We start from the raw sequence: 18,892 nt of genomic DNA on the forward strand, positions 1-18,892 counted from the left end.
TCAATCTTGAATATATCAAAGCCTCCCCATCTTTACCCTAAATACAAAGCAATGGGGAGAGGGGGGATTTAATAAAATGAAAATCCTCGGCAGAAAGATCCATAAACAGGATGCCCCTACAGAAAAAAGTATGTGGCCACAGAGGACCCGGAGAGTAATTCAGATTGTCAAAAAATATAAAAGGATATCTTTCTGATTCACATGACTTAGAAGCTTTAAAACAGCCAAATTCACTCTGAATAAATAGATAGAATAGATGAAAACCATCTATAAATGTACATATGCTGAAGATACAAAACCTGAAGTTATTCTCTAAATTAAGAGCAGGCAGATTGTGGACCCGTAAGTCATTTAGCCCCAGGGTACATTTGTATAGCATCTGACTACTTTCCAAAATTCAGTGATAGGATTGCTGAAAATATATGGTGTAAAAAAGTTAAAACTGATAGTGTAATCCTTAAAATGGACTTTATACAATTTGAAAAGCAATAAATCATTTCCCCCTAAATGGGGGAAAATAACTAATAAAGAAAAACCAGTCCCACCCATGCATGTGACATGGCACAATCATTTTGGATGACTCTCTCAAAATATTAAGTGTAGTTCATGATTCAAAAAGTCTCATCAATTATCTTTCAGCTACATTTTTGGCCACTTGATATTATAAACATTCTTCAAACACAATCTTAAGTATAGTATATTATACATGTATACTGTTATTTCATTTACATGCTAATAGTATGCTAATAGAATACAAGTAGCTATAAGCAAAATCCAGAAAAATTAATCAAAACTGGTAAAAGTCTTCCCAAGCCATTTTTGTTACCAGATGAAATTGAAGTGTATTTGATTTAAATTTTCTCTTTTCCTCAAGGCAATATGCATAGCACTTCAATTTTTGCCCCATGCATAATCAGCCCAGCCTCAATTCATAATGCCAATTATTATGGACAAGCATAACTATATATTTTGAGCAACCATATTGCCAGTGAACTGCAATTTCACCTTGTTTACATGAAATTTCTGTTGCAGTCATCCAGATTATTTTTGATCTCAGTCAGAGTGACAAACCTATGACATTTCAAATTTTCTGGATTCCAACATAATCCATAAAATATGGTCACTCAATCACAGTGGGAACTGTAATCTAACTTTTGGACATAAGGTAAGATAGGATAGGATAACCTTTATTGTCATTTTTTTTTTACTGTGGGCACAACGGCACACCTCAAAAATGAAATTTAGTTGCCCGCTCTCAAAGTGAAACACATACATGACACATTAAGTCATTCGAAGTGTTAGTTTTAACCTATTAAACATTTGAAGGCTTAACATGTACTGTAGGTATTTATAGGAATTTCTACTTCAGAGAGATATTTTCTGTCTACTTTGGTGTTTCTCAACCTCAGCAAGTTTAAGCTATGTGGACTTCAACTCTTAGAATTCCCCAGCCATATGGCATTGAGAAAGCTGAAGTTGAGAAACATTGTCCAGCTTATTTAATCTAAACAGGGTTACTGAGAGGGTATCTCTCATGTGAGATCAAAAGAGAGGGTGATGTTTTTAGGGCATCCCTCAATGCTATGAACAGCTTAATTGCAAACCTGAATAGCGCCCTCACCAAAACAATCTTTTGGAGAAAGTTAAAACAGAGCTCTTCCCCATAATTTTTAATCAATAAAGAACATTTAAAAAACTGTTTAATAGAGGTCAGATATGCACATATATACATATAGAAATACAGAAATAAATTTCAATTCCTCAGATACTTAACCCCATATTCATGAACTTGCTTATTGCAGAAGTTCATAGACATGATCTAGATAGATCAGTTGCTTCACTGTAGATGAAATGAAGTCATATAGAGAGAAATCAGTGTGTGTGTATACATACATACATACATACATACATACATACATAGCAATAGCACTTAGACATAGGGGGACATGATAGCAGTGTTCAAATATTTCAGGGGCTGCCACAAAGAAGAGGGAGTCGAGCTATTTTCTTTTTTTATTATTATTATAAATTTTTACAATTTTACAATAAAAACCCCTTCCCCGATCCCTCCCAACCCACCCCAAAACCCTCCCCCATTCTTCCCAGAGCTGAATACAGGGTTAACTATAACTTATAAGAAGAAACTTTTAAACCCAAATAAACCTCAAACAAGTATAATTACATTCAGTAAACAAATTATTAAATACTTTAACTCCATTATATATAAAAAACAGAAAGAGAAAAAGAAGAAAAGAAAAAAATAAAGATAATAATAATAATAATAATAATATAAAAAAACCAAAAAAACCCAAAAAAACCCAAAACAAAACTATTCTACACTTCTAAATAATATCTTAAACTTTAAATATAAATTATTCAAAAGCTAAATGATATTTTCTTAAATCATACTTATATTGTATAAAATTTATCCATCTTTTCCACACCAAGAGATACTTCTCTTGCGATTGATCTTTCAAATAAGCCGAAATTTTTGCCATTTCAGCTAAATAAGAAACTTTAAAAAACCATTCCTGCAAAGTAGGCAAAGATTCCTTCTTCCAATATTGCCCTATTAACAACCTTGCCACTGTAATTAAATTTAACATTAAAATAATCTCTTTGTCATTACAATCAGAAACAATACCCAACAAAAACAGTTGTGGGCTAAATTTTATCCTTCTTTTGAAAATTCTTTGAATATTCCACCATATCTTAATCCAAAAGACTTTTATGCTTTTACATGACCACCAGATATGATAATACGTTGCATCCAAGCAACCACATCTCCAACATTTAGACTGCAAATTTGAATACATACGAGACATTTTTTGTGGATCAAGGTGCCATCTATAAAACATTTTATAAAAATTTTCCCGTAAATTTTGTGCTTGTATAAATTTGACATTCCTCACCCAAATAATCTCCCATGTATCTAATAAAATCGGTTCATCAAAATTTTGAGCCCATTTAACCATACAATCTTTAACTAATTCTGCTTCTGAATCCAATTTACACCATAAATTCTTTTTATGTGGGTTCGGCTTTGATCTCTAGTTTGTTTTAGCAAATTCTCATCCTCTCTAAGCAAACCCACTTTATAATCTATCTTCCACCTTTCCAATAATTGTCTGTACTGAAACCATGAATAGTTAATATTTTCTTGTGCTAATTCATCTATGGATTTTAATTGCCAATTTTTACCATCCCACTTAAGTAATTGTGTATAAGAAATACTATCCATCTTAACTCCTTTCCGTATTCCTTCTATTGCATGCCATGGAATAGCCCATAATGGAATTCTTGAATCAATTCTATAATATTTCTTCCAAACCCGAAGTAAAGAAGTTCTTAAAATATGATACTTAAAAACCCTATCAACTTTTTTATTATAAATTAAGTAGGCATGCCATCCATATAATAAATCCCACCCCTCCAAAAGGAGTATATCTACATTTGTTAAATTGACCCAATCACTAATTAATGTTAAAACCACAGCATCATAATACAATTTCAAATTCGGTACCTGGAGTCCACCTCTCTCTCGTATATCTTGTATAAATTTAAGTTTTACTCTTGGTTTTTTCCCTGCCCAGATAAATTTATTGATACCTTTCTGCCATTCATCTAGATTTGCTTCTTTTTTTAAAATAGGTATCATTTGAAATAAAAAAAGAAACTTTGGCAAGACATTCATTTTAATCACTGCTATTCTCCCCAATAGAGACAATTGCAGCTTTTTCCAATTCTCTAAATCCTTTTGTATTTTAAACCACAGCCTTTCATAATTATTTTTATACAGTTTTGCATTGGAAGCAGATAAGATAACCCCCAAATATTTTACCTTATTAACAACCTCGAAACCTGTCAATCTAACTAAAATCTCCTTATCCAAGTTAGTCATATTTTTTGACAATATTTTAGTCTTATTATTATTGATCTTGAAACCTGAAACTTGTCCAAACTGATTTATCAATTGTAATAACTCCATTACAGAATGAATTGGTTGGGACAAAGTAACAACCAAATCATCTGCCAAGGCCCTTAATTTATAATCATTTTTATTGATTTCTATTCCTTTTATATTAGGTGATTCACGAATTTTGATCAGCAAAATTTCCAAGGTTAAAACAAACAACGAAGGCGACAATGGACAACCCTGTCTAGTCCCCTTTTCAATTGGAAATACCTCTGATAAACCTTCATTAACTATAAGTTGTGCCGTTTGTTTTGATAAATGGCTCGAAGAGCCTGTAAAATTCTATCTCCAAAATTCATTTCCTCAACCAATCTTAACATAAATTGCCAATTTAACTGATCAAAAGCTTTTTCAGCATCTAAAAATATCAATCCTGCAGAAATCTGGTTGTTCTTATCCAAATATTCTATTAAATTAATAATTTGTCTAACATTATTTTTCATATATCTTCCAGTTATAAAACCAGTTTGATCCATATGTATCAATTGATTCAACATAGTCATAAGTCTAATAGTCTATCTCTAATCCCTGTAATATATTATTAAAAAGTTCCCTTACAGGTTCTATCATCTCATCTATCAAAGTCTTATAATAAATTGATGTCAATCCATCAGTACCTATCAATCCATCAGTACCCGGTGCTTTGCCTACTTTTAATTGTTTAATTGCTGTAACAATTTCCTCTATAGTAACCAATCCATTGATTTCTTGTTTCTGATCTTCTGTTAACTTAGGAAAATGAGCATCTTGTAAATATTTATCTATATCTAAAGCTTGTACTTTCCTACCCATATATAATTTTGTATAATAATCTAAAAAAGATTTCTTAATCAATTCCTTCTGATATACCAATTTACCATTATGATTTATTTTATCTATAATTCTCAACTTCTGTTTCTTTCGCAATTGATAAGCCAGCCATCTCCCTGGCTTATTAGCATTACAAAATGTATTATGTTTCATATAAAGTAAATTGTTGCAGTCTGATCCGCCATTAACATATTAAATTGCGATTTAAGCAATTTTATAGATTCCTTAACCTTCTCATCTGTAGGATTCAAAATTAAAACTTTTTCTTTTAATTTAATCTCATCTTCCAACTCCTTACGTTTTTGCACCTGTTTCTGTCTATAAGCCTTATTCATTTGTATCAAAACCCCACGCATATAAGCTTTACTTGCATCCCATACCATTGCCATTGAAGTTCCCTTATGCATATTTAAAACAAAATTTTCCTTTAAATGCTCTTTAAGTTTCTGAACATTCATTTCTTGTCTAAGTAAATTTTCATTCAACCTCCAAGATCTCCTCTCCTCTTTTTCAGTAGCCAGTTCCATCCACACTGGGCTGTGATCTGTCAATGTCCTTGGAAATATCTTTACATTCTTTACCCTAAAATATAAATCCGTTGTAATAAAAAAAAAAAAGTCAATTCTTGAAAAAGATTGATGTCTATCCAAGAAAAAGGTGAAGTCTCTCTCTTCCATATTATGTTCTCGCCAATAATCTCGCAACTCCCAGTCCTCTTTCAAATCAAAAAAGGCCTTAGATAATTTGGCCTGTTTAAAAGAAGTAGAAAATCCTTTTTTATCTCTATATGTGTCTAAAACTCCATTCCAATCTCCCATTAATATAACAGATCTATAATCCAATAAAGTCAATTTTTGATGTAACAACCTATAAAATTGTTCCTGTTGTTGATTTGGTGCATACAAACCTACTATAAGTATTTTCTTGCCATACAATCCCACTTCAATCATTACATATCTCCCTTGAGGATCAGAATCTACTAAACAAACTGATAAATTTTGCTTAACATAGATAACTACACCCCCTTTTTTCCCAAGAGCAAAGGATACAAAATGAGATCCCAATCGAGCATTAACTAAATATTTTTGATCCTTAGAAATAATATGCGTTTCCTGCAAACAAATAATGTCATTATTATGTTGCTTCAGATAGTGAAATATTTTCTTTCTCTTCTGAGGGGAATTGAGGCCATTAACATTCCATGTCAGGAGCTTTACCATCTCCATCATCCAATAGCCTAGAGAAGACTGCTTGAAGATCTGCCATTGAGGATTGCACCGAAGATCTCTTAGGTCTTGCTCCTCCCACAGGCTCAGAAACAAATTCTTGTGAGACTTCTTTAACCTCTTTCTTCTGTTGTTCCTTTTCCTTACGTTTATGTGCAGCTCGAGTCATTCTCTGCTCTTTCATCTCAACTTGTTGAAACCACTCAGCCTGTGGTTTTCCAGCTTTCATCAATACAGCTTCTTCAGACTGCTATTCTACCACCTTCCCATCCAAAGCTTTAAACATTATAGGTGGTGATGAGCGTGCTCCCAGGACCGAAGTATAAAACTCCTTTGCTTTAAAAACAGTATTAAGTCTATAACGTGTCCCCGCTAGCTCACCACTATTCCAATCGGAATATCCCATCTAAATGACATCTGCCTCTTTTTAAGTTCATCTGCTAAAAAAGCAAACTCTTTTCTTCTTAAAATTTTAGATGGGATCTCCTTTAAAGTTATAACATCTTGTGCAGCAATCTGAAACCTATTATAAAAAGCTTGTATGATTTCATTACGTAGAGATCTTTTCCCAAAGTAAATTACCACATCTCTTGGCAGATTTCTTTGCTTTGCAATCCAAGAGTTGACTCTGAATATTTTTTCAATTTCTCTGGATATTTCCTCTTTTTCTCTGTCCAGAATCACAGCAAAATCATTTACTACCATCTCTCTCAAGTCTTGTTGCATATTCTCTCTCAGACCTCTAATTCTTAAAGCAAATTCCATCTCTCTATATTGAGACATAACAATTTCATCTTGTGAAGTTTCCACCTTTTTTTCCATTCCTTCAAATTTTTCCTCCAACACCTCCACTTTATCTGCAACTTCTTCAACACGAGAATCCAATTTTTCAACCACAGAAGCAAGTCCTTTTAAAGCCAAAACTATATCTTGCCTCAAGATACTATTGTTCTCCGCTAAAAGCTCTTTCACTTCACCTCTAATTTGAGATATAACATTTCCCATTATATCTTGCAAGTCTTTTACCGTTATTGGTTGCAAAGGAGGAGAAGATGGTGGCGTGGCTTTAGGTTGTTGTGCTGGTAGTATCGCAGGAGAAGAAGCCACCTTAGGTACTGTAGAAGTTACTTGGCGCTTTGAAGCCATCTTTTTTTTTTTAAAAAAAAATTATTTCTTCTTTCCTCCTCCTTAAAAAATACAAAAAAAAATCCCTTAAAAAAATAAAAAAAAATTTAAACAGAGAGGGAAAATAATCCTCCTAAAACCCAAATCCTCCTTCAAAAAATCATTATAAAAAAAAAGTAATTAAGTAACCAAGTCCGTTCCGTTCCATTCCCTTAAAAAAAGAAAAAACTGCCAATCGCCATTTTACTTTCCCTCTCAACAAAAGAAAAAAAAATAAAAATAAATCTTTAAAATTAAAGTCCAAATAAAATCAAAAAATAAAATCCTCTGTTCAGCTCTGTCCACTTTTTAAATAACTCACCAGTTCTCTTTAGTCGCGGAGGTGGGAGCAGCATCTTGCTTTGTCCCCAACAGCGAGAGACAAAGACAGCTGAGAAGTGGAGACACCCTGAACTCCGTGGGAGCACTCTTTTCACCCCCCCAAAAAAGATTCTTTTGGGGATTTCAGAGGCTCTACCACTATTCAGGTGGTACTCCCCTCCCTCCCTTTGCCCGGGAAGGAGGTTTTAAACCGCAGAACAGCTGATGCCTGCTGTTCTCAGCGGTTCTAACACTTTCTCAGGAGGATGGCTACAAAGTAGCCGCCATCACCAGCGCAGCGCCACCGGAAGCCCCTCGAGCTATTTTCCAAAGCGCCTAAAGGCAGGACAAGAAGCAACGGATGGAAACTAATCAAGGAGACAAGTAACCTAGAACTAAGGAGAAATTTCCTGACAGTTAGAACAATTAACCAGTGGAACAATCTGCCTCCAGAAGTGGTGAATGCTCCAACACTGGAAGTTTTTAAGAAGAGACTGGACAGCCATTTGTCCAAAATGGTATGGGGTTACCTGCCTGAGCAAGGGGTTGGACTTGATGACCTCCAAGGTCCCTTCCAACTTTTTTATCATCATCATCATCATCATATTTACTGTTTCACAGTACTTTACAGCCCTCTCTAAGTTGTTTACAGAGTCAGCATATTGCCCCCCACAATTTGGGTCCTCATTTTACTGACCTCGAAAGGATGGAAGCTGAATCAACCTTGAGCCATTCAGAATCAAACTCCTGGTAGTCAGCAGAATTAGCCTGCAATACTACATTCCAATTACTGTGTCACCAAAGCTCTAATACCATATATCCATCTCTAACCCTTTTTTATTTGAAAATTTTAAAATGTATGTTTTTAATTTTAGGATAAAGATATAGACTGATACAATCTATAATCAATTTACTGAATGTGTCTGACAATCATAAGCCTACTAAGAAATAAATCCATGACTAACTAATTTATTTCTGGGTCAGTTGCACTTCTAGATTGCACTTCTAATAAGGTGAGTGGAAAAAAGCAAAATTTTACTCTGTGTATTGAGAATTCAATAACAATAGTTGAAATGGGCTATGATCTAAGAAAATTTCAATTTCCAACTCAATTAATTATTTAGTATGTTCACAAACATACAATATCAAAATAAAAATCACAGGTTAGGTTGACTGAGACAATTGATGTATTCTACCAATAAAAAATTGAAAATTGATTTAGAAGAAAGAAATTGAATTTTTTTGTAAAATTCTTATATTATTCAGTCCATGGATGGATTTAAATACTAGCATTACAAAAGAATAACACATTCTACTTTCTCAGCAATATCCATAGTCATTGTAAGCTGCCGAAAGTCACTTTAGACCAGTGGTTCTCAACCTTTTTAATGCCGCGACCCCCCAACCGGTCGTAAGTCGAGGACTACTCAAGTGGTACAGCACCATTTGCAGAATGGGACTTTTGGCGGGCTCAGCAGAGCAGAGACAGCCTGGACAATTCCTATTGGCTTTTGAAAGCCAATAGAATTAGACTCTATTCAAGAGAGTCTATTCTATTGGCTGTCAAAAGCCAATAGAATAAAAGGGAGTAGCACAGCTAAGGAAAAGGGGAAAAAAATGGCGGACTGCATTGTTTGGCGACCCCCGTGAAATGGTTGTTCGACCCCAAATGGGGTCCCGACCCACAGGTTAAGAACCACTGCTTTAGACAGCAAGATGGGTTACATATAAATTTAATAAATAAATAAAATAAAATTCCTTTACAGAGAAGGGTAAGATAGTGAAATGATAACAATCTACTTGAGGATCTTAAACAAGGATTCCCATATTCATGAGTTTAATAATCTAAAATTATTCCTTCAACCACCTACATAATATTATTGAAATGAGCAAGTAAAGGGGATAAGCAAAAGTTGATTTGAGGAAAAAATTGTGAGCGCTACTCAATTTCTGACCTCTTTTGTATTAATATCTAAGATTCTTTACTCCTATTTTCTCCACAACAATCCTGTGAGGGTGAGTTGGACTGAGAGTGAGTGGTCCAACATTGTTCTGGATCATCATCTGCAGACATCACACATGCAGTGTATGAGAATTTTTGCCTACTGAATCTTAGTCTTCAACTGATCCAACATTGACTGGTTCTTCTTATTATAACAGTATCCTGATCCATAATTCAAAGACATCTATTTTCTTTCGTTATTCGGTGTCCAGCATATTCTGATCTTTTTGTCCTAAAAGTATTCCCCTTATTCATAACCTTATCAAAATTCTTTGCTGTACATTATAGGATTAGTTTTCAATTTTTCATCTTTATTCATTATTAAGCCTAAGAAAAGTAACCTGTATATTATCATCATTTCTTTATATCGTTCACTAACAATGCCCATTGATATTATAGTCAGTCTTCGTTTTATAGAATCTTGGCTTAGCACACAGGTCGGCAACCTGCGGCTCCGGAGCCGCATGTGGCTCTTTGAGCCTTCCCCTGCAGCTCCCAGCCTCCTCTGCCATTTGCAGAGACAGAGAAAGAGAGAGGCACTTGCCCTTCCCTTCCCTCCCTCCCTCCCTCTCTCTCTCTCTCTCTGTGTGTGTGTGTGTGTGAAAAAGAGAGAGTGGACTCACGGTGTTTTCCAAGAGCTGAAAAGCTTACTGGGCAGAGCTCCTCCCTTTGCTGCATTTCTGCAGGAAGCAGGAAGGGCAGGAGAGAGCTAGCTAGTCCAGCTATGCTGGCTCAGGAATTTTGGGAGTGAAGTCCATGAGTCATAAAAGAGCCAGGGTTGCCTACCCCTGAGCTTGTTGGAGAACACCTTGAAGCCAGCTTGCCAGGTGAGCAGAAGATTGGAGAGAGGGAGAGGGAGAGAAAGGGGGGGGAGAAAGAGAGAGGGAGGGAGAGAAAGACAGAAGAAAGAGAGAGAAAGAAAGAGAGTGGGGGAAGAGGACTGGCAGACCAAGGGGAGAAAGAGAGGGGGGGAGGGAGGAAAGGAGAAAGAGGGAGAGAGAGAGAGAGGGGGACAGAGAGACCCTTTTGACATCTAAAATGAAGATAACACTGCATATACCCTTTTCACCTTTATGAGAGATATGTATGTATGTATGTATGTATGTATGTATGTATATGTATATATATGTATGTGTGTGTATATCTATATATAATGGTAAAAAAGGATATATGCAGTGTTAGCTTCATTTTAGATATCAAAATGGTTTTGCGGTTCCCAGTGTTTTGTTTTTGGTGGGAAACGGGTCCAAGTGGCTCTTTTGAGTGTTTTGGGTTGCCTACCCCTGGTTTAGCAGGACAGACTGTTTTTCCTCCAAATATCTCCCTGAAATAATGGGCAAAATCTACTGTATCTGAAATAATCTGGATGACTAATATAAATTATGTGATTTGTGTCAATGATGTGTGTCATTTGCATAATAACATAATTACTCAAATGACATTATTTATACAATTTAATCCAAATATAAATTAATGCCAATGATGTAAATTCAGATTTAATGATATTTAGATTTAACATAATGCCTTTTCCACCAAAATGGCTCATTAAACTCAGGATTTATTGTGTTCTTTATATTTAACCTATATTTTGTATTTTTTTTAACATTTACTTTCATAGTAAACTCTTCCAAATCTATCTTAGTTTTCAGCTAACAAAGTGGTGCTATCTGCATAACTGTTACTGTTTTGGCCTAATATTTTGATTCCATCCATTCTCTCTTATAGTGCCTACAGAGACAATATGCATCTTTGTTTCATTTCTTTTCCTATCCTGAAATAGTCTTTTTCAAATTCAGTTTTTACAATAGCTTCTTGTTCATTGAAAGAGTTTCACAGAATAATCATGTACTCTGTCATATCAGTTAGCTTTTATAATACCCACAGTGTAGCATGAGCTATAGAATTGTTTTTCAGCATCTTTTTCTCATATTTTCTTTTAGATAAATATACTGAATCCTGCTCATTTTTTTTTCTATTCAATCATGTCCAATTCTTGGAAACTGGACAAGTCCTGCAGGTTTCTTAGCAAGGTTTTCCAGAAGTGGTCTGCCGTTGCCTCCTTCTTAGAGTGGAGAGAAAGTGACTGGCTCAAAGTCACCCAGCTGGTTTTATGCCGGCAGGATTAGAACTCAGTCTTCCAGTTTCTAGCCTGATGCATTAACGATTACAAACTGGCTCTCATACTCATCTTACAGTCTAGCTCTGTATCATTCAGGTCCAATATTGTTGGCATACTTGTGCTCTTTATTTTTCTAGGCTTATCCAGTATACTTGATACTTATTCCTGGTCCCCATAATCTATAGCTGGAAGTGTCTCAGCTGCCTGAACTGCACTTCTCCATCTTCTGTTTCTTATTATATAGTTGATTCGATTCTGTTGTTGTGTAACCAGTGACGTCCAGTTATAAAGCCTATGTTTTTCTAATAGTTAAAGGAGTATTTTTGACTGGAGTGGGAGAGTGATGGGACCCATACTTAAATAGTTCAATCAATGTCATATTGTTTTCTTGGCAGAACTATTGGTGTTGCTGTTGCTTTTTTCCATATTTGATTTTGGGCTTTATCTCTCCTAAGTGTTTTTGTCTTATTGTTTTCTAGCATCTGCAGAACCTCACCTGCCTTCTCCCTTGGGGATTTTACTTAGGCTTCCCTCTCCAGTTGGATCTCCAATTCCCATTAATCCTAGCCAACCTGGTCAATGGCAAGGAGCTACTGGATTTAGGAAATAAATTTCAGGGCTTTAGATTGTCTACCCTCTGATGTAGGTTTAAATTCCAATCTTACAAAATCTTAAGCAGGTTCTTTCTTTTATTTGTGAATGTTTTGCTAAACAGAATGGTGGAAAATCATGTTATGAAATAAAATATTCCAGCTCATTGCCTATGATATGAAATAGAAAAATAACAAATTTTACACATGTCTGACTAGAAGACAAATGCAGCAAGAAAACTGTTTTACCTGCTTTGAGGCAGAGGGAAAGAGATGTGATGTTAAGTCAATATTTACTTTAAAAGATGCCTTTCAGATTCTGCCCATAGGAGAAAGACAAGGTTAAAAATAGTTATATCTTCAGCTTCATTTTCATTCATTTATATTCTGTTCCCCTTATTAATGAGCCTTTTAAAATCCCTTTCTCCCTCATCTCTCTTTTTGTGCCAATGTCTACAATGAAAAGCGATTAAACCCAAAAATGCCATTTGAACAAATGGTAATTTTGCTTCCTTCCTTTTTGCTGGGGAAGATTTTGGCAGCACTTTTAATCAGTGAATAAAGAGCAAGCTAAGAATTCCTGGGAGGAAAAAGGAGGCAGCATTGGGCAGTGGGGGGAACCCTAGATCAGAATTTTTAATAAATATCCTATGGGTGTTGCCCATTCCTCTGCAGTTCAGTTTCTTGCTTGACTGCAGTAAGAAAACACTGCATATAGGAACACAGTGCAGTTCGCCACACAAGACAAACGCATACACCACCACCACACAAACAGAAAGGACCAGACTGCAGCAGAACTGCAGACCACGCATTCTGGAAAATACAAGTCATATGATCACTTCTCTCCTCCCCCCTCCCTTCTTCTAACTCAAGTTGTAAACAAGCTTGCAGCTGACTCAGAGCTGTAACCAGATTCTTGGCTCTTGGCTCTGATGGGTGGGGCATGAAGGCAAGTTTTCAGAAAGGCAAAGGGGGGGGGGGAGGAGAAGAGAGGAAAAAGTCACAAACACCCCTCCCCCAAATTCTTGATCTGCAGCCATTTGCCTCCTATCTTGTAGAATGAAATACTGTAGACATTTATAGGCACCAACAGAAATTAATTCCCTCATAAAATTAATCTAAAATAGAGCCCAGAACAATGCATTTTTAATGTTCGAAGTCCTATGTCAAAAAAGGGCAATCAAAGGGGGGAAAAACTGTGATCTGTAAGAGAGTTTCTAACAAAAACCAATGGTTGGTTTTAAGGCTAGTTTCTAATTGATTTGGCAGTTCTAAATAGCCATTTCAGGGTTTTTTTTTTCCAACAGAAAAGCTAAAAGTTTTTTTTTTTTCAACAGAAAAGCTAAAAGACCCTAACCTATCCTTATTTGGAGCTTATTTTATTAAAGTGAATAGGAATGAAAAGATACTCTGGTGGAGTTTTTGCTGCTTTCTGAAACTATAAAATTTAGAAATATTTCTGATATAGTGGAGGAATATTATGAATTAAGAAATAATAGAATGAATTTATCAGAGTAGTCTCTATAATGCACAAAATTAAACCAGGTTTCACTCTGATGTTTAAAGGGAGGCTGAAAATCCCAAGAGGCATAATCCCAACACATGTGATGGGAAACTTATTTAATACTTTCATGATTACACTCAAGAAGCACTATTAGCACTGATAATAGAGAGCATATTTTGGATATCTTCCTTTCTGTTCAAGATCTGATGCCCATTCAGAATCTGAACTCCAGGATTAGCAGGAAGCCAATAATATCCTGGCAGATGATTTGCCTACAGCTGTGTTCAGTGGTGATATGAGAGCAAGATTAGGGAACCAGAACCCAGGGCCTTGATGAGCAGCAAAGTTTCTAAACACAGAAGGCTCTGTTCACTTCAAAATTACTAATACATCCTTCATCAATGAAACTGTGCCATCTGTAATCTAAAATCAATTGTGCCAATCACTGGCATTAGGCCCATTTTAATTTCCAATGAAATATATAAGTTATTATATTTACAATATAATTTGTATAACGAAGATTTTCCTATGGCTTGGATTAACAGGAATACTTTTTTTTACATAAATGATTTTATTGCTTCACACTATAGCATATTGCAAAGCAAATTACTACTCTGCCTGCTGAAATGTAATTAACTCTTGGAAAGCACAGCATGGCTAGAAACACCAAGCAACTATCTTGTAGCTGCTTAAACAATATAATTTTATTTGAATGGATGCTACATACTTTACATGCTAGGAAGAAATAATGTGGCTGAGCCTATGCTATTTGAATTAGAAAGAAAAAGGCATTAAGTTGCCAGATATCTAAGGGTAAAATAAAGTTGGGCATTAACCGATTTGCCATCTTGCCAGGGATACCTATGCACACAAGCTTCTGGTGAACCACAGAGAAACAGAAACTTTTCTAAACTGTACAAAAGAGACCTCTACTGTTCTCCATATCACACACAATAAGTGGACCTGCTTATTTTTTCTTCGTCACTCTCTGCCAATCTCCACTTACAACCACTTCAAATAATGGACAAGTCACTAGCAAATTTTTATTTATTGTTCAATTAGCAAACTCATAATCTGCTCCTTACTCATTCCATTTGGACCCCATATTATCTCCAAGAATTTAATAACTCTTTTTATATAATTACACCAATTATAATCTTTTATTTTTAAAATATATGCTTCATTTGGGATGGTGGACTTCTATTCTTGAACTATTTTCCACAACACCATAAGAAAACATTTTTTTAAAAAGCTTATCAGTTGTACTCAATTCAAAAAGATGAGGGAAAACATAAGTAGATCCTTCTCTTGAAGCTGAGGCCAAAAGGAAAAAATAAATAAATACAAGACAGGTCATGTTTACAATGTTTTCAAATATAATCCAAACTTACTTGGGGGGCCATCCTTTCCATTTCACCAGATATTCCACCTTACCCTATAGAAAAAGAGAAAAGAAAGGAAGTAAAATCAGTAGTTCCGTCAAGCCCCACAAACAGTTCTATAAAATATTCTAACAAACAGCACCCTTCAATTTGCCCATTTTTCTGCATTTATATATTTAAACCTTTCCACCACTGAGCTGCAATTCCTGGGCTTGCCCTGGAGGCATATCCAAAGGCTTCCAGGGCGTATAAAGAAACTGCAAAGCACCACAAAGGCAACAAAACAACCCATCTATAAGATTAAGAAGGAATGTTTAGAAATTGGGAGAAAAAAAATCCTGCCTGCTAGATAGGATGGATTGATTTGAGCAACTTGCTACTTTCATCCCCTTGCCTGCAAGTGCTTCTGGTACATCACACAGGAGCTCTGCTTATAGCAGATTACATATAATTATGCAATAGTCTGAACACTGGGCTATAGGAATGTTTCTCAGATTATCTAAACTAGTGCAGATAATTGCTGGAATTGCTGCACAAAATTCTCAGCATCCTCCCAATCTATAAATACACTCATTGGTTCACAGTACAGAATGCCAGCCTACTTCTATCAATTGAACACAAGAAATCATGGAGAAAAGGGCATACATGATAGCTTGTGTTTAATTGATAGGAAATAAGGAGTGAAGTGATGGTTTAATTCTCCCACAATGGAAGGCCATCAGCATAGGGGTTTTTTTTCCCAGCAAACAAACATGAAGACAGTTTAAGAGGTTTGAGCTAATAAGATCTGATATACTACTTTCCATTTTATTAATAAGCATTTGATAAACTGTTGAGTGAATTCTCATCTCCTAAAATTACCAATATTGTGCTTCATGTTACCAAAAAAATCCATTTTTTAAAAAAAAGATGTTATAGCCTTGCAATCCTCATTTCATACAATGTTATTTTTCATTTCAAAGAAACTCACTGATCAGCACAAATTACCTCTGAAAGGCAGCTAAATCAGCCGATGGTGAGTATTTATGGCTTAAATAACTTGATAAAGATTAAACAAAACCCCAAATAATCATCAGATCATCTTAGAACCATCTCAAATTTCACTAAAGCTGCTGGAAATAGCTAACCTTCTTCCAAAAGATACAATTCCAACTTCTCTGTTCATCAGGATATGGGAAGCAAAAAAATGATCCAATCTGAGAGGCAGAGTTTTTAAAAAAATATGACATCCACCCATTTTGGCATATTTGTTCTTCCTCTAGCAGAAACGTCTGCCCTACTCTAACAGACCCACTCTGCAGCAATTTTAAATTTGCAATCCAATTTGCAATCCAAGATACATTAGTTGTCTGGGGCTGAGATCTATTAAACTCAAGACATTTACACGAGTCGTCAGACCTAGCACTTGCTCTGGGGAACGCTGCAACCCCTGTGCACATTCCAACGGGGATATCACCACGTGACAAACGTGCAACAACCATCGTTTCTCTGCACTCTTGCGAATCAGCCCTCTCTTGGGCTTCACTGGCGCCCCCTCCTGGCAGGAAAATGAGAAGTTCCGCCACGCCCCCCTACTCGCACTACGGCGTGTGTACAAACTGGGGGGAGAGAGGATGAGGTACTCCACTTCGCTCGCCGTACCGCGCGGTGTTTTTTGCGCTGGGAATCAGCAGAGCAGCTACTGCTAGAATAACGGTTTGTAATTAAAGGTCCGAAGAGGAGGCTTAGCCATGGAAGAAATCCCGCCTTCTAGATTCTTCTTCCCTAAAATGCCGTTTGCAGCCCTGCAGAATAAATGCGAAGTCGCCGCAGGGAAACAGCACCCACCTTTCTTACGCGCTTCTTCCTGATGCTCTCCACAGCAAACACCTGCTCCCCAATAGCGGAAAGCTCCATACAGGGAGGAAGAAGGAGGTGGCAAAGGCAGCGGCTGCTCGCAGATTGAGGGAAGTATCCGACTGCGTGCCGGCTATAGCTGTTTGTTCTCGCTCTTACTTACTCCGAGCCCCCACTCCAGAGCTCAATCACGCCGCCGCTAACGTTCCATTTTAGAACCTGCGTAACATTTTCCCAAGCGCGCGCGAGAGAAGAGCGAGCGAGCCCCCGCCCTCCCCTTCTGGCGAGCGCTAGTTTGTCAGCGGAGCCGGGCGCACGGAAACCGCTCCTGCTTTAGACCTGCTCCACCCCCAAGGAACCTGCGCGAGCGTGAGACAAGTCCCGATTCGCACCGCAGGCCTAACAAAGGCCAGCCTTGGATTTGGGGGGGGGGGTGAACTCCAGGGAAATAGGATTGAATTAAGCAACGAAAAGAGAGACATTGGAGAAAAAGGCTTCGTTCTTTTACGGCTGGTGTTTTACCCACTGATGTTCGGAGTTGGCGCAGTACAGAGATCAGCCCTGGAGCGATGGCATGACAATTCCCACAAAAAGAGCGAAATCGCTGCAGGTTTTGTGCACACATTTTCCTGGGAGTACTCCTTATTGCACTGAGTTCTCCTTTTGAGGAAGGAAAAATGCGTAGTAGGAGCGCCCTGCAAAAACAGTTGCATCAATGACAGGCACCTTATTCATGAAATCCCATGGCTCTCCAAAGTGAACGCGCTTTTCCATAAAAGCGCATTCTGTCTCAAAATGAATTTTGTGTTTTGCTCCGCAGAGGATAGCGAATCACCCATTCTTTAAACCAAACCTTATTCTGATATCGGTATAATCGGCATCCGCAAGGTGGTAGTCGTGGGAAGTTTCTAGAACAGCAATATTCAAAAATGAAGCCAAAAGGAATATCGTCTGTCAAGTAGGAGCTGCAAAAAAGGTACTCTCCCTGCAGTGCACCAACTCCGTTAACTCCAGTCAGAAATCAAACATTTCTGCCCCTCATTTTCCTCCTGTCATGTGTTCTTGCACGACTTTTTCTTCAGTTAAAGACGGGCAGAATTTCACGCCCGAGTTCTCACATTGGTGGGAAAATTTGAACAGTGCAGTCTTAATGTAGGTTTACTTGGAGGGAAGTTCGATTAAATTCAAAGAATTTAGATATGAAAAGGATCGGTCCTAAATGTGTATCAGTATCTGCAATTTTGTTTGCCCTGTCGGCATTTATTCACATTCGTCATAAGCCTAGGTGAATAACATGGGTGAAAAATAAATGCAGTTTCTGCAGCGGGCGATTGTTTTCATGAGATCGCCCATCATATGCCTTTTTCAGAAGATACAGGGTTTGTTTGTTTTTTAAAATAAAAGGCTTACAGTAAACGCCTTAAAGGCATCCTGCGATGTTTAAAGTCGGAACTTTCGTTTTCAACATATCCATTTGCGTGCCCTTATTGGCCCTTTGTTACCCAGAGGCCTGCCTTCCTAAGCCATCATTGGCCTCGAGCTACGTTTGTTTCCTTCCTTTGCACTGTAATTGGTCACAGACTAATTATTTTGGTTTAATTGAAAAATCCTCGACAGATGAACTCGGGATGAAAGTCAGGTCTGGCGTCAAGGCCAAGGAAGATGACGAGTGTCTCCTGGCTGGAGGGAGCTTGTCCTCTGTGAAAAAGACTGAGTTTATATGCATCACATTAAAGCAAACTCTATTGCTTAATGTGATGACAAAAGACTTGCCTCTAAAAGCAGGCTTCTGATTGTTAATCATAATACTCTGAATCTTCGGTCTCCAACTCTGAAGCCATTCTGTTTCTTCTAACCAATTTCTCCTGCCTCTTTCTGGCCTCAATAAAAATTGTAGTTACTAAAAAAGCCCCGTTCCATTGCATTTGATGGAAGTGTATTTGTATTAATTTTATATGAAAA

At 36.9% G+C, this 18,892-nt stretch overlaps 1 protein-coding gene across 2 annotated transcripts in view; it reads right to left on the bottom strand.

Moving 5' to 3' along the window:
• CBX7 (chromobox 7) overlaps nt 1-17,895 on the bottom strand; it is a 30,307-nt gene extending 12,412 nt beyond the window's left edge. Inside the window, exons 1-2 of one of the 2 annotated variants that reach the window (XM_039335491.1) lie at nt 16,922-17,895; nt 15,104-15,147 (exon numbers count right to left, since the gene is read on the bottom strand). In XM_039335491.1, coding sequence (XP_039191425.1) covers nt 15,104-15,147; nt 16,922-16,990 — 113 coding nt within the window. In that variant the 5' untranslated portion in view covers nt 16,991-17,895. Of the gene's footprint in view, nt 1-15,103; nt 15,148-16,221; nt 16,591-16,921 lie in introns of those variants that run through there. The other variant, XM_039335490.1, reaches the window with a different exon arrangement.
• Between the last annotated feature and the right edge of the window lie 997 nt (nt 17,896-18,892).

The sequence above is a fragment of the Crotalus tigris genome, unplaced genomic scaffold (genome assembly GCF_016545835.1).
Source record: "Crotalus tigris isolate CLP2741 ecotype Arizona unplaced genomic scaffold, ASM1654583v1 scf7180000017644.4837335, whole genome shotgun sequence".
In the NCBI taxonomy this organism is placed as follows: Eukaryota; Metazoa; Chordata; class Lepidosauria; order Squamata; family Viperidae; genus Crotalus; species Crotalus tigris.